This window comes from Rhinoraja longicauda, chromosome 13, assembly GCF_053455715.1.
Source record: "Rhinoraja longicauda isolate Sanriku21f chromosome 13, sRhiLon1.1, whole genome shotgun sequence".
In the NCBI taxonomy this organism is placed as follows: Eukaryota; Metazoa; Chordata; class Chondrichthyes; order Rajiformes; family Arhynchobatidae; genus Rhinoraja; species Rhinoraja longicauda.
The window spans coordinates 52,749,903-52,771,422 of record NC_135965.1 but is presented as its reverse complement, the minus strand read 5'-3'; the positions used below and the strand labels follow the sequence as shown (position 1 = coordinate 52,771,422).

The 21,520-nt window shown below is 49.0% G+C and overlaps 1 protein-coding gene across 8 annotated transcripts in view; it reads left to right on the top strand.

Moving 5' to 3' along the window:
* veph1 (ventricular zone expressed PH domain-containing 1) overlaps positions 1-21,520 on the top strand; it is a 161,096-nt gene that overhangs the window by 49,860 nt on the left and 89,716 nt on the right. For 7 of the 8 annotated variants that reach the window (XR_013547988.1, XM_078410113.1, XM_078410112.1 and 4 more), the window contains one exon: positions 6,236-6,445. The exons of the other annotated variant lie outside the window; for it this stretch is intronic. Coding sequence is in view for 6 of the 7 variants with exons in the window: in XM_078410113.1 (XP_078266239.1) it covers positions 6,236-6,445 (210 nt within the window). In the remaining variant the exon portion in view is untranslated. The remainder of the gene's footprint in view (positions 1-6,235; positions 6,446-21,520) is intronic. 8 annotated transcript variants of the gene reach the window in all.

Here is a 21,520-nt window from a genome sequence, read left to right as displayed (position 1 = left end):
ACCCACGTGGGTTTTCTCCAGGTGCTCTGGTTTCCTCCCACATCCCAAAGACGTCCCAAATTGTCCCTAGTGTGTGTAGGATAGTGTAAGTGTGCGGGGACCCAAGTCACACCAGCTTCTCGTTCTCACCTAGCAAACACCTAACAATGGCCTGTTTCCTTTATCGTCGTTACTTTTTTGCACATCTTTCATTCATTTGTTCTATATCTCTCAACATCACCGTCTATATCTCTCGTCTCCCTCTCCCCTGACTCTCAGTCTGAAGAAGGGTCTCGACACAAAACGTCACCCATTCCTTCTCTCCGGAGATGCTGCCTGTCCAGCTGAGTTACACCAGCACATTGTGTCTATCTTGGGGTTGAACCAGTTCCTTCCTCTCTGCCCACAGAGAGATCCTGGGCAGATGCTGTGTGGTTGCTGATCCTGGAATGTTAGAAGTAACCACTTTACCTCAGAGAATAATGACTGCGTCATCTGTTCAGGCACAGTTTAGTAAAGCTAAACCTCAGAAACCCCACCCTCCCTTGACATTTTTAAGGATTCTCATAACACAGCCAGAATGTTTTTACAATTGTTACTTAAACATCGTTATCGCAATTTAAATTTCTAATATTTGAAATAATTGCATGATTGTTCGGTCCGTTTCAATTCACGGATTGCTATTAAATTGTACAATTATATACTTTAGAATCATACAGCGTGGAAACAGGCCCTTCGGCCCAACTTGCCCACACCGACCAACATGTCCCATATACACTTGTCCAACCCGCCTGCATTTGGCCCAGATCCCTCTAAACCTGTCCTATCCATGTACCCGTCCAAATGTTTCTTTAATGTCGCAATAGTCCCTGCCTCAACTATATCCTCCGGCAGCTCGTTCCATACACCCACCCTTTGTGTGAAAAAGTTCCCCCTCAGATTCCTATTAAATCTTTCCCCCCTCACCTTAAACCTATGTCCTCTGGTTCTCCATTTTCTATTCCTCTCATGATTTTATACATCTCTAAAAGATCGCCCCATATCCTCCTGTGCTCGAAGGAACAGAGTCCCAGTCTGCTCAACATCGCCCTGACCACAGGAACCTCGAGCCCTGGCAGTGGAGGCCAATTCTCTGAATGCATTCAAGAGAGAGCTAGATAAAGCTCTTAAGGATAGTGGAGTCAGGGGGTATGGGGAGAAGGCAGGAACGGGGTACTGATTGAGAATGATCAGCCATGATCACATTGAATGGCGGTGCTGGCTCGAAGGGCCGAATGGCCTCCTCCTGCACCTATTGTCTATTGTCTATAACATCTTCGTAAATCTTCTCCGCACCCTTTCCAACTTTAAAGGGGAAAGGGAATATATTTATTTTTTAAATATATGTTTGAACTAAATGCTAAAAGGAACAGGAACCAACTTGGAGGATCTTGTGGGATGACCAGAAGATATAACTTTTAAAATGTTGATCTTATGTGCAGCAGTCAAACTGCAGCCCTTGAATCATGTGTAGGAAGGAACTGCAGATGCTGGTTTAAACCGAAGATAGACACAAAAAGCTGGAGTAACTCAGCGGGTCAGGCAGCATCTGTGGAGAGAAGGAATGGGTGACGTTTCGGGTCGAGACCCTTCTTCGGACTGGTTAGGGATAAGGGAAACGCGAGACGTGGGGAGATAAAGAACAATGAATTAGAGATATGCAAATAAAGTACCGATGATAAAGGAAACAGGCCATTGGTAGCTGTTTGTAGGGTGCAAGCCTTGAATAATCTTGTTGTTTAGAACACAGAAGTTTAGTTTACTTTAGAGATACAACGTGGAAACAGGCCCTTTGGCCCATCGAGTCCACGCCGACCACCCGTTCACACTAGTTCTGTGTTATCCCACTTTCTCATTCACTCCCTGCACACTGGGAGTAATTTACAGAGGCCAATTAACCTACAAACCCACATAGCTTTGGCATGTGGAAGGAAACCAGAGGAAAACCACACGTTCACAGGGAAAAGGTGCAAACTCCATACAGCCGAGGTCAGGATCAAACCCGGGTCTCTGGCACTGTGAGGCAGCAGGTCTACCAGCTGCACAAACTGCCATGTGAAAACATAGAACATAGAACATAAAACATAGAACAGGCCCTTTGGCCCACAAAGTCCATGCTGAACATGATGCTGTTAAACAAATCTCCTCAGTCTGCATGTGATCCATGTCCCTCTGTACCCTGCATATTATCCATGTGATCCATGTCCCTCTGTACCCTGCACATCCATGTGATCCATGTCCCTCTGTACCCTGCATATCCATGTGATCCATGTCCCTCTGTACCCTGCACATCCATGTGATCCATGTCCCTCTGTACCCTGCACATCCATGTGATCCATGTCCCTCTGTACCCTGCACATCCATGTGATCCATGTCCCTCTGTACCCTGCACATCCATGTGATCCATGTCCCTCTGTACCCTGCACATCCATGTGATCCATGTCCCTCTGTACCCTGCACATCCATGTGATCCATGTCCCTCTGTACCCTGCACATCCATGTGATCCATGTCCCTCTGTACCCTGCACATCCATGTGATCCATGTCTCTCTGTACCCTGCACATCCATGTGATCCATGTCCCTCTGTACCCTGCACATCCATGTGATCCATGTCCCTCTGTACCCTGCACATCCATGTGCCTGTCCATACCTGCCTCCACCCCCACCCCTGGCCGTGTGTTTACTTTGGCATGTTTTATATAACAGAAATTGGGATCCATAATTGATGACTTTTCTGTTGCGGTCTTTTTAGACAATAGACAATAGGTGCAGGAGGAGGCCATTCGGCCCTTTGAGCCAGCACCGCCATTCAATGTGATCATGGCTGATCATTCTCAATCAGTACCCCGTTCCTGCCTTCTCCCCATACCCCCTGACTCCGCTATCCTTAAGAGCTCTATCTAGCTCTCTCTTGAATGCATTCAGAGAATTGGCCTCCACTGCCTTCTGAGGCAGAGAATTCCACAGATTCTCAACTCTCTGAGTGAAAAAGTTTTTCCTCATCTCCGTTCTAAATCAGCGGGTCAGGCTTTCTATAAGGAACTCTGGTAAAAGTTGCAATCATCTTTTAGTTTAGCGATACAGCGTGTAAACAGGCCCTTCGGCCCACCGGGTCCGCGCCGACCAGCGATCCCCGCACACTAACACTATCCTACACACACTAGGGACTATTTTTTTTTACATTTACCAAGCCAATTAACCTACAAACCTGTACGTCTTTGGAGTGTGGGAGGAATCCGAAGATCTCGGAGAAAACCCACGCAGGTCACGGGGAGAACTTACAAACTCCGTACAGACGGCGCCCGCAGTCGGGATCGAACCTGGGTCTCCGGCGCTGCATTCGCTGTAAGGCAGCAACTCTACCACTGCCTCATCTACAGCAGTTAATATAAAACTCACAAATGTGAATTGTTTGATGCATAAACCTTCAAACTGAAATGCCTTAAAACAATGCATATTTGTGCCTGACCAGGGCTGCATTATTTACTCCATTACCACTGGCTTCTGTGCTCTGTGTGGAAATGATTTATTGTGTTGGCACATCGGTAGCGGGGGAGAGCTGTGTAGGCACATCGATCTATGTATCTGTGTTCCGTATCATGTAGGTACATCGATCTATGTATCTGTGTTCCGTATCATGTATCTGTGTGTCGTGTAGGCACATCGGTAGCGGGGCAGAGCTGTGTTCCTTCGGCCGGCTGATGCGGTCTTTGGAGATTCAGGAATGTCAGGAACCCCAGACAGTCAATATTTGCAGGTCTCTGGGAGGTTGTTATTTGTTTTCAGGAGACCCCACACACAAAACAACTCAGCGATCAAACTAGCTTAAATTTCGTGCAGTAATGCCAAGAACAATGCAAACAAATAAGAGGTGCTTATTCCAACGTTGCAGTTTACGTTCCGAAATGGAGCGAAGTGAACGGATTGTCATCGGATGGTGGGGGACAGGAGATGTGAATGAGAGATGAGGGGTTGGGGTTAGACACAAAATGCTGGAGGAACTCAACGGGACAGGCAGCACCTCTGGAGAGAAGGAATGGGTCAACCTCCCCTGGACCATCTCCAATGCCAGCACTTCCCTCCTCAGACATGGGGCTCAAAACTGCCCCCATACTCCAAATGCAATCTGACCAGTGCCTTATAGAGCCTCAGCATTACATCCCTGATTTTGTTTACTCTCGTCCTCTTAAAATAAATGCTAACATTGCATTTACCCTCTTGTCCTTTGGTCACCTAGCTATGTTCTCCAGAGATGATGCCTGGCCCGCTGAGTTCCTCCAGCACTTTGTGTCTATCCGTGTTCTCCAGAGATGATGCCTGACCCACTGAGTTCCTCCAGCACTTTGTGTCTATCCGTGTTCTCCAGAGATGATGCCTGGCCCACTGAGTTCCTCCAGCATTTTCGGGTCGAGACCCTTCTTCAGACGTCTTCAGGTAGTGGGTAACTGGGAGGGACAGAGACCCGAGACTGGGGGAGGTAGACAATAGGGGGCACTTGAGAGAGGGTGGTGAATCTGCAGATGGACACAAAATGCTGGAGCAATTCATCGGGCCAGGCAGCATCTCTGGGGTAAAGCGATGGGTGAGGTTTCTGGTTGGGAAACCCTTCTTCAGGCCAGGATGTACAGTCCCTTTTCCTACGCATGGTGAATCTCTGGAACTCATCGCCATGGATGGCCGTGGAATCCAAGTCATTGGGTATTTTTAAGAGCGGAGATTGGCAGATTCTTGATTAATAAGGGCGTCAAAGGTTACAGGGAGAATGAGGTTGAGAGGGAAAAAATAGATTCAATTCATGATTGAATGCCGGAGCAGACTTGATGGGCCAAATGGCCTAATTCTATTCCTATTCCTATGGTCTTAACTTTTTGCTTGGGTCTTGGGGTCATAGGGTCATAGAGTGATACAGCGTGGAAACAGGCCCTTCGGCCCAACTTTCCCACATTGGCCAACAACGTCCCAGCTACACTAGTCCCACCTACCTGCGTTTGGTCCACATCCCTCCAAACCTGTCCTATCCATGTACCAGCTAACTGTATCTTAAACATTGAGATAGCCCCAACCTCAACTATCTCCTCTGGCAGCTTGTTCCATACACCCACCACCCTTTGTGTGAAAAGGTTACCCCTCGGATTCCTATTAAATCTTTTCCACTTCACTTTGAACTAATGTCCTCTGGTCCTTGATTCACCTTCTCTGGGCAAGAGACTCTGTGCATCTACCCAATTTATTTCTCTCATGATTCAATACACCTCTACAAGATCACCTCTCATCTTCCTGCACTCCAAGGAATAGAGACCCAGCCTACTCAACCTCCCCCTATAGCTCACACCCTCTAGTCCTGGCAACATCTTCGTAAATCGTCTCTGAACCCTTTCAAGCTTGACAATATCTTTGCTATAACATGGTGCCCAGAACTGAACACAATACTCTAAATGCAGTCTCACCAACGTCTTATACAACTGCAACATGATCTCCCAACTTCTATACTCTATACTCTGACTGATGAAGGCCAAAGTGCCAAAAGCATTTTTGACCGCCTTATCTACCTGCGATTCCACCTTCAAGGAACCATGCACCTGCACTCCTAGATCCCTCTGCTCTACAACACTCCCCAGAGGCCTACCATTCACTGTGTAGGTCCTGCCCTTGTTCGACATCCCAAAATGCAACACCTCACACTTCTCTGTATTAAACTCCATCAACCATTCCTCCGCCCACCTGGCCAATCGATCCAGATCCTGCTGCAATCGTTCACAACCATCTTCTCTATCTGCAAAACCACCCACTTTGTATCATCAGCAAACTTGCTAATCTTGCCCTGTATGTTCTCATCCAAATCATTGATGTAGATGACAAACAGTAACGGGCCCAGCACTGAACCCTGAGGCACACCACTAGTCACAGGCCTCCAGTCCGAGAAGCAACCTTCCACCATCACCCTCTGCTTCCTTCCATGGAGCCAATGTGCTGTCCATTCAGCTATCTCTCCTTGGATCCCAGGTGATCTAACCTTCCAGAGCAGCCGACCATGTGTAGGGTCGTAGAGTTTTAGAGCGTCATAGTCGTGACATTCAATAATTTATCAATGTAAATGAAACACACACCCATCACAATTACAATTGTTTCCAAAATAACCTAGCCATGAATATGGAGTGAGTTTTTTTATGATGATGTTGGCAAACAGGAATGAAACCTCTCTCCCTCCCCACTCTAGGTATTAAATGAATCCATTTCTTCGTTGATTATCCAACTGAAGGAGCCCAGACACAGCAACGTTATTCTCAACATGCTGGTGGATCTTGTAACGTCCGATCAAAGTGCCCTGGACAATTCCATTGAAGATCTGAAACAAATTGCTGAGAGTTGTCCAACTCTCTTAGGCCAAATCGCCACGGTGTTTGGAGTCATTGGCTGCATTAGTGAGGTAAGACCATGCAGAGGTTGTCGAGAACCATCGTGACACGAGGAAGATAGACACAAACTGTTGGAGTCACTCAGTGGGACGGGCAGCATCTCTGGAGAGAAGGAATGGGTGACGTTTCACAGCGTACTGAAGTAACTCAAAGTAACTCAGCGGGACAGGCAGCATCTCTGGAGAGAAGGAATGGGTGACGTTTCACAGAGTGCTGGAGTAACTCAGCGGGACAGGCAGCATCTCTGGAGAGAAGGAATGGGTGATGTTTCGGGTCGAGACCCTTCTTCCGACTGATGTCAGGGGAGTGGGTGGGACAAAGATAAAATGGTCAAGAACTGGGAAGGGGAAGGTGATCGAGAGAGACAATAGACAATAGACAATAGACAATAGACAATAGACAATAGACAATAGACAATAGACAATAGACAATAGGTGCAGGAGGAGAGCGGGAAAGCAAGGGCTACCTGAAGTTAGTATTAGTGTGTGGGGATCGCTGGGATGTGCGGACTCGAAGGGCCTGTTTCTGCTAAACTAAACTAAACTAAGAAAATACAACAGATTATATTGAACTTCAGAGGAAATTGCACACCATGTACATATGAGTTTCTGAAACAGTAATCATAGCTGAGTATTTCATTATAAAACTTGCTCCAGGTATGTTTACAGGGAGGATCCTTCATCAATCCTGCAGCTTTCATCAGGTCGCTGCTATCTGGAGGTCAAGCTGGGGAAAGCCCCAAGCTGTCAGCAGTCAGACCTGCAGGGAACCACTGAAGGCAGCTGGCCTTATTCCACACTACCTATGCTACCCCACCAATTGCCATCGTGTTCACCGTCTAACAATGGTGAACACTGGCACCTTTGTTTACTGCAACAACTAAACCAACTTCAACATCTGACCAGAACCTAATCTGAACCATTTATAGTAAAAACACACCGAAGATAGACACAAAATGCTGGAGTAACTCGGGCAGCATCTCTGGAGAGAAGGAATGGGTGACGTTATGGGTCAAGACCCTTCTTCAGACTCAAAGACTTGTTCTGAAGAAGTGTCTCGACCCGAAACGTCACCCACTCCTTCTCTCCAGAGATGCTGTCTGTCCCGCTGAGTTACTCCAGCATTTTGTGTCCAACATTTTGTGAACCAGCGTCTGCACTTCCTTCCTACACTCTAAAATCACATTGGACTTTACTGGACTTTAACTTGCACTCAACGTTATTCATGTTATTCCCATTATTCTGTATCTATACACTGTGGACGGCTCGATTGTAATCATGTATTGTCTTTCCACTGACTGGATAGCACGCAACAAAAGCTTTTCACTGTACCTCGGTACACGTGACAATAAACTAAATTCAACTCAAACTAAAACTCAAACTGAGAAAGTGACAATTTATTGCATGTTACATAACGTGCGGCACGGTGGCGCAGCGATAGAGTTGCTGCCTCACAGCGCCAGCGACCCAGGTTCCATCCCGACTACGGGTGTTGTCTGTACGGAGTTTGTACGCTCTCCCCGTGACCATGTGAGTTTTCCCCAGGAGCTCCGGTTTCCTCCCACACTCCAAAGACATCCAGGTTCGTAGATTAATTGGCGTAGATAAAGATTGTAAATTATCCCTCGTGTGTGTGAGGAGATCGCCGGTCGCGACTCGATGGGCTGAAGGGCCTGTTTCCGTGCTGTATCTCTAAACTGAAATATACTAAACTGATCTAACCTATTGTGTAGGAAGGAACTGCAGGTGCTGGTTTAAACCAAAGATAGACACATAAAGCTGGAGTAACTCAGCGGGTCAGGCAGCATCTCCGGAGATAAGGATTGGGTGACTTTTAGGGTCGAGACCCTTCTTCAGATTGAAACATCACCTAAACAAACCTATTACTGTTCTGTGAGGTATGATTGATAGCAGATGACAGCTTTTAAACTAAAGTTGGAGCCATCTGGATCTGTTCTTGGACAATGTGTAGCTGGATTAAACAAATTTCTCAATCTTCTATTAATAATTTGATACCTTTGGGAAATCCAGCCTGAAACGTAAAATATGTTTCTTGACAAAGGGGAAACATGTGTTATCAGTGCAGCCGATGTATTTTTGGAACAAGTTCTTCGAAGTGCATTTCTCGCTACAACTTTGTTGGTACATAACAAGTCTTTGAGTAACGGCGATGTGGGAAATAAATGTACGTGTGTTGCATGGAGAAATGGAAAGCAGAATTCATTACCCACTCTTCCCCTCCGTATTCCCAATTTCCTGGGATCAGAATAAACGTTTGTTCATTTGCAGAGTGGAAATCTTGTCGGAACCAAGACTCTATGGACGTTAGACACAAAATGCTGGGGTAACTCAGCGGGACAGGCAGCATCTCGGGAGAAGGAATGGGTGACGTTTCGGGTCGAGACCCTTCTTCAGACTGAAACGTCACCCATTCCTTCTCTTCCGAGATGCCTTTGATTTAAACCAGCATCTGCAGTTTTTTTTCCTTCTCTTTGGATGTTACAAGTTTTGACAAAGGTCCATCTTCTGGCTTTGCAGGGAGAATAATTTGGTTCATTTATTCAAATGTAGATCAGAGGAGAAACTATTGTAGAGTCATACTTTATTCCATGGAAACTTGTCCATGCCGACCATGATGGAAGGGGGGCAGAGAGCACAATACACATGGATAATATATAATAAACAAGAAATTCAATGAAAGGTTTGAATCAGATTGATGAAAGAGAACTTCCCTCCTCTGGTGGGAATGTCCATTGTAGATGGGAATCGTGTGATAGTCAGACCAAGGCCAGTCTAGGACTAAGATGCACAAAACACATTTCCATACAATTGGCGGTTGAAATCTAAAACTCTGCTGCTAAGTCAACTGTAATTCAGAACTGAGTTGATTTTTGTTTCCATAGAGTCATGCAGCCTGTAAAGAGGTCCTTTGGCCCAACTTGCCCACATTGGCCAACATGTCCCATCTACACTAGTCCCACCTGCCTGCGTTTTGCCCCATATCCTTCTAGACCTGTCCTATCCATGTACCTGCCCAAGTACCTTTTAAATGTTGTTATAGTCCCTGCCTCAACTACCTCCCCTGACAGCTTGTTCCAAATACCCACCACCCTCTGTGTGGAAAAGGTTGCCCCTCAGATCCCTATTAATGGTTTCTCCCCCTTGCCTTAAACTAACGGCCTCTGGTTCATGATTTTCCAACCGTGGGTAAAATACTCTGTGCATCACCTTATTTATTCCCCTCATGATTTTATGCACCTCTACAAGACCACCCCTCATCCTTCTGCGCTCCAAGGAATAGTCCTATCCTGCTCAACCCCTCCCTGCAGCTCAGACCTTCGAGTCCCGGCAACATTCCCATAAATCTCTCTTTGATCGATTTAAATTCCAGCAGCACCTTACAGATTTTCTGACCAACAAGCAATAGTCCAGCAGTCAGGAAGACATGGAGTACAGAGTCCCTCGCCCAGAGTAGAGGACTCGAGAACCAGAGGGTGTAGGATCAAGGAGAGGGGGAAAAGATTTAATAGGAACCTGTGGGTTCAACTTTCTCACACAGAGGGCAGTGGGTGTATGGAACGAGCTGCCGGAGGAGGTAGTTGAGGCAGGGACTATCACTACGTTTAAGGAACAGTTGGACAGGTACAGGGATAGGATAGGATTAGAGGGATGTGGGCCAAACGATGGGAACATCCTACACACTGGGAACAATTTAACAATTCAACCAAAGGCAATACACCCACAAACGGACAGTGGGGGGAAACCGGAGCTCCCGGAGAAAACCCACGCAGTCACAGAGAGAAGAGGAAGACGGTTGAACTTTATTACCTTCCATCACAGTGAGGAATGTGGAATCCGCTGTGGGGGATGTTTGTGTTAAATGTTATTGTATGAGGCTGTGTGTTTTGTTGCTTTTTACTTAGTATGGCTGTGTGGTAACTCAAATTTCACTGCACCTTAATTGGTACATGTGACAATAAATTGAATCTTGAATCTTGAACATGCACACTCTGCACAGACAGCACCTGTAGTCAGGATGGAACCCGGGTCTCTGACGCTGTGAGGCAGCAACTCTACCGCTGTGCCACCGTGCCGCCTCTAAATTCTCCAAATGCATTCTCACTCCCAGTCACCTGCTCCTTTCCCCTCATGTATATATATCTATATGCTCATTTCCCATCCCCAAATTACCTAACCCCCCCCCCCACCCCCACTTCCCCCAACCCTCTGACCTTACATTTCATTCCTATTCTCACTGAAACCCTTTTTGGCTTCTTTGCACTTCTAGCCTTTGTCACTCACTCCACCCATCTGCGAATCAACCTCACCTGTATCCACCTATCACTTACCTGGCTCTCCACCTTCGTTCCCTCCTTTCTCCCCCCAGTCTCCACAAGTCTGAATCTTCCGACCCGAAACATCGCCTGTCCGTTCCTGCGTGGGTTTTCTCCGGGTGCTCCGGTTTCCCCCCACACTCCAAAGACGTGCAGGTTTTGTGGGTTAATTGGCTCGGTATAAATGAAAAATTGTCCCTAGTGCGTGTAGGATAGTGTTAATGTGCGGGGATCGCTGGTCGGCACGGACTCGGTGGGCCGAAGGGCCTGCTTCCACGCTGTATCTCTAAACTAAACCAAACAGTAAAATATTGAGCTGTGTCTTCCCCTGACTTTAAACGAGAGGAAAATCAAAGCTTTCCTTCCTGGCTGTTGATTCTCAATTTTTAGTCGGATTAAAGTAAATCACAAGCATTTATGAATGTTTCACATGAGCGTTAAGTGAGGGAAAAGTTTTCTGACGTGAAATGTGAAGCCAGAAAATGTTTGTGATGGCAATTTAACACTGAGTAATCAACTCAAAAAAGCTGCCAGAAGAAATGAAATTTTGTTGAAGTGACTGTTTTCTCAGAATTCATCGATGAAAGACGGTGTTGTGTGGATCTGATGCAGGGAAGTTGTAGAAACAACTTGGCCCTCATCCATGACCTTCTATTTCCCTCCGTGTGGGAGTTTACAGGCTGCAATGTCTCCTGATTTTAACCCACACCGTTTAAGGATGTTTAATGCCCTCTAAGTTCATGGCGCTGTGGATAGTCTGTATCACAACCTTCCCCTTTTTACGCACCCAGTATCTGATTCGAGCCTCTTTGTCGGAAGTGGTTTTTGGGAGCGGGTTTAATGTTTCCAAATCTCAGCACAAGTTGATGTGTCCACCATTTCTACGTGAGTAATGTTCTAATTGGAGATGGACCTACACAGGTTGGGTGTCTGCTAATTAAACTTTAGACTTTAGACTTTGGAGATACAGCGCGGAAACAGGCCCTTCGGCCCACCGAGTCCGTGCCGCCCAGCGATCCCCGCACACTTGCACTATCCTACACACACCAGGGACAGTTTACAATTTTAACGAAGCCAATCAAAATAAAGACAATAGACAATAGACAATAGGTGCAGGAGGAGGCCATTCAGCCCTTCGAGCCAGCACCGCCATTCAATGTGATCATGGCTGATCATTCTCAATCAGTACCCCGTTCCTGCCTTCTCCCCATACCCCCTGACTCCGCTATCCTTAAGAGCTCTATCCAGCTCTCTCTTGAATGCATTCAGAGAATTGGCCTCCACTGCCTTCTGAGGCAGAGAATTCCACAGATTCACAACTCTCTGACTGAAAAAGTTTTTCCTCATCTCCGTTCTAAATGGCCGACCCCTTATTCTTAAACTGTGGCCCCTTGTTCTGGACTCCCCCAACATTGGGAACATGTTTCCTGCCTCTAACGTGTCCAACCCCTTAATAATCTTATACGTTTCGATAAGATCTCCTCTCATCATATAATATGAATACTTGTTATTCTCATTTCAAAAGCATAGTGTTTTATGGGCTTAGCATTTTTATGGGGAATTTATTAGATTTAGTTTAGAGATACAGCACGGAAACAGGCCCTTCGGCCCATCGAGTCCACGCTGACCAGCGATCCCTGCACACTAACACCATCCTACACACACTAGGGTCAATTTAAATTTATACCGAGCCAATTAACCTATAAACCTGCGCGTCTTTGGAGTGTGGGAGGAAACCGGAGCGCCCGGGGAAAACCCACGTAGGTCACGGGGAGAACGTACAAACTCCGTACAGACAGCACCCGTAGTCAGGATGGAACCCGGGTCCCTGGCGCTGTGAGGCAGCAGCTCTACCTGCTGCACCACCGTGCCGCCCACAATTATGGTGATAGAGGTGTAGAGAATGTGAGCTGTGTACCTTTAAAGCACCAGGAAAGCAGAGTGTCTTTTATTCACTGTTTCCTGGCACTGAGCGAGATGAAGGAAATATAAAATTTGATTGCTTCTATATTGTTACTGAAAGTGTTCTGAGCAATGTACAGTTACTGTGGTATTATTATCTGCTATCCACAGAATTAGTTTTACAGCTAAGGCTTCTCTTTCTGTCCACATTTAATTTCATTGACACCCCCAGGGATTTAACACCAGTCTAATTCGAGATGAATTAACATTCCAGTAGGGCGGCACGGTGGCGCAGCGATAGAGTTGCTGCCTCACAGCACCAGAGACCCGGGTTCCATCCTGACCACGGGCGCTGTCTGTACGGAGTTTGTACGTTCTCCCCGTGACCTGCGTGGGTTTTCTCCGGGTGCTCCAGTTTCCCCCCACACATTCTAAAGACATACAGGTTTGTAGCTTAATTGGCTTTGGTAAATGTAAATTGTCCCTGGTGTGTGTAGGATAGTGTTAGTGTGCGGGGATCGCTGGTCGGCATGGGCTCGGTGGGCCGAAGGGCCTGTTTCCGCGCAGTATCTCTTAACTAAAACTAAACCAGTCCCATGCTTTTACGCAGATGCAGACCTTGGCAAAATCAATACCAGACCAGTGATCCCAGAATATACAGGACAGGTTTAGTTGTAGAGGCGCAGTGTGGAAACAGGCCCTTCGGCCCACCGAGTTCGTGTTGACTAGCGACCCCACCCGTACACCAGCGATCACCAGCGATCACCCTGTACACCAGCGATCACCAGCGATCACCAGCGATCACCAGCGATCACCCTGTACACCAGTGATCACCCTGTACACCAGTGATCACACTGTACACCAGTGATCACACTGTACACCAGCGATCACCAGCGATCACCCGTACATCAGCGATCACCCTGTACACCAGCGATCACCCTGTACACCAGCGATCACCAGTACACCAGTGATCACCAGCGATCACCCCGTACATTAACACCATCCTTCCCTCTAAGGACAATGTTGCCAATTTGTAAGTTAATTGGCTTCTGTAAATTATAAATTGTCCCCAGTGTGTAGGATGGCGCGAGTGTGCTGGTGTGCTGGTGTGCTGGTGTGCTGGTGTGTGGGTGTGTGGGTGTGTGGGTGTGCTGGTGATCGCTGGTGTGCTGGTGTGTGGGTGTGTGGGTGTGTGGGTGTGCTGGTGTGCTGGTGTGCTGGTGTGCTGGTGTGCTGGTGTGCTGGTGTGCTGGTGTGCGGGTGTGCTGGTGTGTGGGTGTGTGGGTGTGTGGGTGTGCTGGTGTGTGGGTGTGCTGGTGTGCTGGTGTGTGGGTGTGCTGGTGTGTGGGAGTGCTGGTGTGTGGCTGTGTGGCTGTGTGGCTGTGTGGGTGTGTGGGTGTGTGGGTGTGTGGGTGTGCGGGTGTGCTGGTGTGCTGGTGTGCTGGTGTGCTGGTGTGTGGGTGTGCTGGTGTGCGGGTGTGCGGGTGTGTGGGTGTGTGGGTGTGTGGGTGTGCGGGTGTGCTGGTGTGTGGGTGTGCTGGAGTGCTGGTGTGTGGGTGTGTGGGTGTGTGGGTGTGCTGGTGATCGCTGGTGTGCTGGTGATCGCTGGTGTGCTGGTGTGCTGGTGTGTGGGTGTGCTGGTGTGCTGGTGATCGCTGGTGTGTGGGTGTGTGGGTGTGTGGGTGTGTGGGTGTGCTGGAGTGCTGGTGTGTGGGTGTGTGGGTGTGTGGGTGTGTGGGTGTGCTGGTGATCGCTGGAGTGCTGGTGATCGCTGGTGTGCTGGTGTGCTGGTGTGTGGGTGTGCTGGTGTGCTGGTGATCGCTGGTGTGTGGGTGTGTGGGTGTGTGGGTGTGTGGGTGTGCGGGTGTGCTGGTGTGTGGGTGTGTGGGTGTGCTGGTGTGTGGGTGTGTGGGTGTGTGGGTGTGTGGGTGTGCTGGTGTGTGGGTGTGTACTGGTGTGTGGGTGTGCTGGTGTGTGGGTGTGTGGGTGTGTGGGTGTGTGGGTGTGCTGGTGTGTGGGTGTGCGGGTGTGCTGGTGTGTGGGTGTGTGGGTGTGTGGGTGTGCTGGTGTGCTGGTGTGTGGGTGTGTGGGTGTGGGTGTGTGGGCGTGTGGGTGTGCTGGTGTGTGGGTGTGCTGGTGTGTGGGTGTGCTGGTGTGTGGGTGTGTGGGTGTGTGGGTGTGTGGGTGTGTGGGTGTGTGGGTGTGCTGGTGTGTGGGTGTGCTGGTGTGTGGGTGTGTGGGTGTGTGGGTGTGCTGGTGTGTGGGTGTGTGGGTGTGTGGGTGTGCTGGTGTGCGGGTGTGCTGGTGTGTGGGTGTGCTGGTGTGTGGGTGTGTGGGTGTGTGGGTGTGCTGGTGTGTGGGTGTGTGGGTGTGTGGGTGTGTGGGTGTGCTGGTGTGTGGGTGTGCTGGTGTGTGGGTGTGCTGGTGTGTGGGTGTGTGGGTGTGCTGGTGTGTGGGTGTGCTGGTGTGTGGGTGTGCTGGTGTGTGGGTGTGCTGGTGTGTGGGTGTGCTGGTGTGTGGGTGTGTGGGTGTGTGGGTGTGTGGGTGTGTGGGTGTGTGGGTGTGCTGGTGTGTGGGTGTGCTGGTGTGCTGGTGTGTGGGTGTGCTGGTGTGTGGGTGTGCTGGTGTGTGGGTGTGTGGGTGTGTGGGTGTGTGGGTGTGTGGGTGTGTGGGTGTGCTGGTGTGTGGGTGTGCTGGTGTGTGGGTGTGCTGGTGTGCGGGTGTGTGGGTGTGTGGGTGTGTGGGTGTGTGGGTGTGCTGGTGTGTGGGTGTGCTGGTGTGTGGGTGTGTGGGTGTGCTGGTGTGTGGGTGTGCTGGTGTGTGGGTGTGCTGGTGTGCTGGTGTGTGGGTGTGCTGGTGTGTGGGTGTGCTGGTGATCGCTGGTGTGCTGGTGTGTGGGTGTGCTGGTGTGTGGGTGTGCTGGTGATCGCTGGTGTGTGGGTGTGCTGGTGTGCTGGTGTGTGGGTGTGCTGGTGTGCTGGTGTGCTGGTGTGCTGGTGTGCTGGTGTGCTGGTGTGCTGGTGTGTGGGTGTGCTGGTGTGCTGGTGTGTGGGTGTGCTGGTGTGCTGGTGTGCTGGTGTGTGGGTGTGCTGGTGTGCTGGTGTGTGGGTGTGCTGGTGTGTGGGTGTGCTGGTGATCGCTGGTGTGTGGGTGTGCTGGTGTGTGGGTGTGCTGGTGTGTGGGTGTGCTGGTGTGTGGGTGTGCTGGTGTGTGGGTGTGCTGGTGATCGCTGGTGTGTGGGTGTGCTGGTGTGTGGGTGTGCTGGTGATCACTGGTGTGTGGGTGTGCTGGTGTGTAGGTGTGCTGGTGTGCTGGTGTGTGGGTGTGCTGGTGTGTGGGTGTGCTGGTGTGCTGGTGTGTGGGTGTGCTGGTGTGTGGGTGTGCTGGTGTGTGGGTGTGCTGGTGTGCTGGTGTGTGGGTGTGCTGGTGTGCTGGTGTGTGGGTGTGCTGGTGTGCTGGTGTGTGGGTGTGCTGGTGTGCTGGTGTGTGGGTGTGCTGGTGTGCTGGTGTGCTGGTGTGTGGGTGTGCTGGTGTGCTGGTGTGTGGGTGTGCTGGTGTGTGGGTGTGCTGGTGTGCTGGTGTGTGGGTGTGCTGGTGTGTGGGTGTGCTGGTGTGCTGGTGTGTGGGTGTGCTGGTGTGCTGGTGTGTGGGTGTGCTGGTGTGTGGGGGTGCTGGTATGCTGGTGTGTGGGTGTGTGGGTGTGTGGGTGTGCTGGTGTGCTGGTGTGCTGGTGTGTGGGTGTGCTGGTGTGCTGGTGATCGCTGGTGTGTGGGTGTGTGGGTGTGTGGGTGTGCTGGTGTGCTAGTGTGCTGGTGTGCTAGTGTGCTGGTGTGTGGGTGTGCTGGTGTGTGGGTGTGCTGGTGATCGCTGGTGTGCTGGTGTGTGGGTGTGTGGGTGTGCTGGTGTGTGCTGGTGTGTGCTGGTGTGTGGGTGTGCTGGTGTGCGGGTGTGTGGGTGTGGTTGTGTGTGCTGGTGTGTGCTGGTGTGTGGGTGTGCTGGTGTGTGGGTGTGCTGGTGTGTGGGTGTGCTGGTGATCACTGGTGTGCTGGTGTGTGGGTGTGCTGGTGTGTGCTGGTGTGTGGGTGTGCTGGTGTGCGGGTGTGTGGGTGTGCTGGTGTGCGGGTGTGTGGGTGTGCTGGTGTGTGCTGGTGTGTGGGTGTGCTGGTGTGCGGGTGTGTGGGTGTGCTGGTGTGCTGGTGTGTGTGTGTGCTGGTGTGCTGGTGTGTGGGTGTGCTGGTGTGCGGGTGTGTGGGTGTGCTGGTGTGTGCTGGTGTGCTGGTGATCATGGGTGATGGGGGTGATACCGGTCGTTATGGTCATTAGGGCCAAAGGCACCTTTTCCATGCTGTTTCTATAAAGTGTGGAGATGTAAATAACTGTTATAAATGAATTATTTTGAAAATAAATGAGTGGCCTGTAACCAAGTTACACATGGAATTCTGACACCAACATAGTACTTTGAACAGTACAGCACAGGAACAGGCCCTTCGGCCCACAATGTACTTGCTGGTTGATTGTAGTCTTTCCACTGACTGGTTAGCAAGCAACAAAAAGACTTTTCACTGTACCTCGATACACAATAGACAATAGGTGCAGGAGGAGGCCATTCGGCCCTTCGAGCCAGCACCGCCATTCAATGTGATCATGGCTGATCATTCTCAATCAGTACCCCGTTCCTGCCTTCTCCCCATACCCCCTGACTCCGCTATCCTTAAGAGCTCTATCCAGCTCTCTCTTGAATGCATTCAGAGAATTGGCCTCCACTGCCTTCTGAGGCAGAGAATTCCACAGATTCACAACTCTTTGACTGAAAAAGTACACGTGACAATAAACTAAACGAAACAATAACGTACCACTCCAAACACTCCAAAGACGTACAGGTGGTATAAATGTAAATTGTCCCTAGTGGGTGTAGGATAGTGTTAGTGTGCGAAGATCGCTAGTCGGTGTGGACTTGATGTGCCTGTTTCCACACTGTGTCTCCAAACTAAACTAAACAACCACTGGAGTTAGATACAAAATGCTGGAGTAACTCAGCGGGACAGGCAGCATCTTTGGAGAAAAGGAATGGGTGACGTTTTGGGTCGAGGCCCTTCTTCAGTCTGAAGAAGGGTCTCGACCCGAAACGTCACCCATTCCTTTTCTCCAGGGATCTTCCTTTTCTCCAGGGATGCTGCCTGTCCCACTGAGTTACTCCAGCATTTTGTGTCTACAGTTTAAACCAGCATCTGCAGTTACATAGAAACATAGAAAATAGGTGCAGGAGGCCCTTGGAGCCAGCAGCGCCATTCACTGTGGTTATTGCTAATCATCCACAATCAATAACCTGTGCCTGCCTTCTCCCCATACCCCTTGATTCCACTAGCCCTTAGAGCTCTATCTAACTCTCTTTTAAATTCATCCAGTGAATTGGCCTCCACTGCCTTCTGTGGCAGAGAATTCCACAAATTCACAACTCTCTGGGTGAAAAAAATTCTTCTCACCTCAGTTTTAAATGGCCTCCCCTTTATTCTTAGACTGTGGCCCCTGGTTCTGGACTCCCCCAACATTGGGAACATTTTTCCTGCATCTAGCTTGTCCAGTCCTTTTGTAATTTTATACGTCTGTATAAGATCCCCTCTCATCCTTCTAAACTCCGGTGAATACAAGCCCAGTCTTTCCAATCTTTCCTCATATGACAATCCCACCATCCCAGGGATTAACCTCGTGAACCTACGCTGCACTGCCTCAATAGCAAGGATGTCCTTCCACAAATTTGGAGACCAAACCTGCACACAATACTCCAGGTGTGGTCTCACCAGGGCCCTGTACAACTGCAGAAGGACCTCTTTCCTCCTATACTCAAATCTGCTCGTTATGAAGGCCAACATGCCATTAGCTTTCTTCACTGCCTGCTGTACCTGCACGCTTACTTTCAGTGACTGGTGTACAAGGACACCCAGGTCTCGTTGCATTTCCCCTTTACTTAATCTGACACCATTGAGATAATAATCTACCACTAATGCCTAATCTACATATGTGCAAAATGCACAGTTCAGGTTGATCAACACCAATAGTCAGGGCCAATATCGCAATATAGATTGTCGAGTAGTTATAAGTCACATCATTGGCATCAGAGCTACTGAACCTGGTTTCAATGCCGTTGAATCCAAAATGCATCTGGTGTAAGTTATATCACTGGAAGGTAGACACAAAATGCTGGAGTAACTCAGCAGGTCAGACTCGACCTGAAACGTCACCCATTCCTTCCCTCCAGAGATGCTGCCTGACCCGCTGAGTTATTCCAGCATTTAGTGTCTACCTTCGATATAAACCAGCATCTTTTGTTCTGCCGGAGGCTGGGGTTCTGTAGGGCTGCTGTTGATAATTGCTGCAGCAGGAATCTTGCAGAGTTTCGTGTTTTTGGCAGCATGTATTGTGTGAGCAGGTGGTTGTTAAAGGTCGGAGCCCAATGCTGAACTGAGGCGGAGTTTTGGACAGGAAATCTAAGTGCTTCTGTGCGCTGGGCAAGAAAATCAGTCAGTCCAAATATGGATTGCATGACGTTTAGATTTTAACGAGATCCCTTCCAATAAGGTTTCATGTAACTCTAAGTTATCACTTAGCAATTATTCATGCAAATGTATAACATTTTCATTAGTTTAGTTTAGTTTATTGTACCGAGGTACAGTGAAAAGCTTTTTGTTGCGTGTTGACCAGTCAGCGGAAAGACACTACATGATTATAATTGAGCCGTCCACAGTGTACAGATACATGACAAAGGGAATAGTGTGAATAACGGTCAGTGCAAGATAAAGCCAGCAAAGTCCATAAAGGATAGTCAGAGGGTCACCAATGAGGTAGATAGTAGTTCAGCACTGCTCTCTGGTTGTGGTAGGACGGTTCAGTTGCCTGACAACAGCCGGGAAGAAACTGCCCCCGAATTTAGAGGTGTGCATTTTCACACTTCTGTACCTTTTGCCCGATGGGAGAGGGGAGAAGAGGGAGTGGCCGGGGTGAGACTGGTCCTTGATGATGCTGCTGGCCTTGCCGAGGCAGCGTGAGGTGTAGATGGAGTCAATGGAAGGGAGGTTGGTTTGTGTGATGGTCTGGGCTGCGTCCACAATTCGCTGCGATTTCTTGCGGTGTTGGATGGAGCTGTTCCCAAACCAGGCTGTGATACATCCTGATAAATGCTCTCTACAGCTCTGGCCAGGTACATGGACAAATCTCTAACAGAGGCCAGCCGAGACCAGCTGAAATGTGCTTCCAGTTGCCTCGAAGCTAATCTCCAAATATCGTGCAATAAATTGCATTATTTAAATGAAATGCAAGAAGCTACTGTCAATATTGAACGCAAAGCAAATCCTGGCTTTTCTGCAGCTTTTCCAACAGTCTTTGGATGTTGGTGAAGCTACAGATGTTCTTCATAATCCAGGATAACCAACAATCATGTGTAGGAAGGAACTGCAGACGCTGGTTTAAACCGAAGATCGACACAAAGTGCTGGAGTAACTCAGCGGGACAGGCAGCATCTCTGGAAAGAAGGAATGGGTGACGTTTCGGGTCGAGACCCTTCTTCAGACTGGTCTGGTCTGAAGAAGGGTCTCGACCCGAAGCGTCAGGTTTGAAGGTTAATTGGCTTGGCATAAATGTGTTAGTGTGCGGGGATCGCTGGTTAGTGCGGACCCGGTAGGCCTGTTTCCGCGCTGTATCTCTAAACTAAAACTAAATGTTTGAGTGTTATTGAACTATCTTCTCCAATGTTGGAGTTGCCCCTGGATCGTGTTGGGTTACACCTTCCTCTGGTGGAAGATGTCGTACAAAATCACTGCTCAGCTTGGTGAGGACATCCATGTTTAGTTTAGTTCAGAGATACAGCACGGAAACAGGCCCTTCGGCCCACCGAGCCCGTGCCTACCAGCGATCCCCGCACACTAACACTATCCTGCACACACTGGGGACAATTTACAATTTTACCAAAGCCAGTTAACCTACAAACCTGCACGTCTTTGGAGTGTGGGAGGAAACCGGAGCACCCGGAGAAAACCCACGCAGGTAACTGGGGGAACGTACAAACTCCGTACAGACAGCACCAGTGGTCAGGATCGAAGCTGAATCTCTAGTACTACACCGCAGCAGCTCTACCTGCTGCATCACCGCGCCACACTAAAGAGCACAAATGTACAGATATATTTTATCCACACGTGCCACTTATTCTGCATGCCTTGTTTCCATGCTTTTATTTCCAATGATAATTAGTTGGAGAATACATTAAATCGACAGATACTTTATTGGTAAGGGTTCTGGGGAGAAGGCAGGAGAATGGCATTGAAAGGGAAAGAGACATCAGCTATTATTGAATGGCGGAGAAGACTTGATGGGCCAAATGGCCTCCTTCTGCTCCTAAGCCTTTTGGTGTAAGATTGAGTTAGAGGACTGACCATCACACATATAAAGGCAGTGATGTGTGTACTCACAGTCTGTTTTGGACTTCTGATAAGTGAGCAGGAGTTTAGCCGTTCTATACGATATAAACGGAGGTCCATTCCTGCGTTATATTGCAGCACATTGTCTTGCGTTACCTTAGATTTAACCAATCACTGATCAGATGTTTCTTGTCAAAGTTTGTGCGATGTAATTTTATTCATTTTAATTTTCCCGTACGATCAAAATCACTCAGCGATGATTGTGCTTTCTTTCACAATTCGCTGGATTGGAAACAGATGGGGTGCTCAGTCAAACACTAAGGGAACGCTGGACTTTGTGTGTGTGGTGGGTCAGGCTCAGAGTGCTGTCAAACTCCCTGTGGTAAATGTTCAACCTCTGCTCACTGTCGACAGGGGGAGGGGTGGTAGAGAATGCGTGCAAG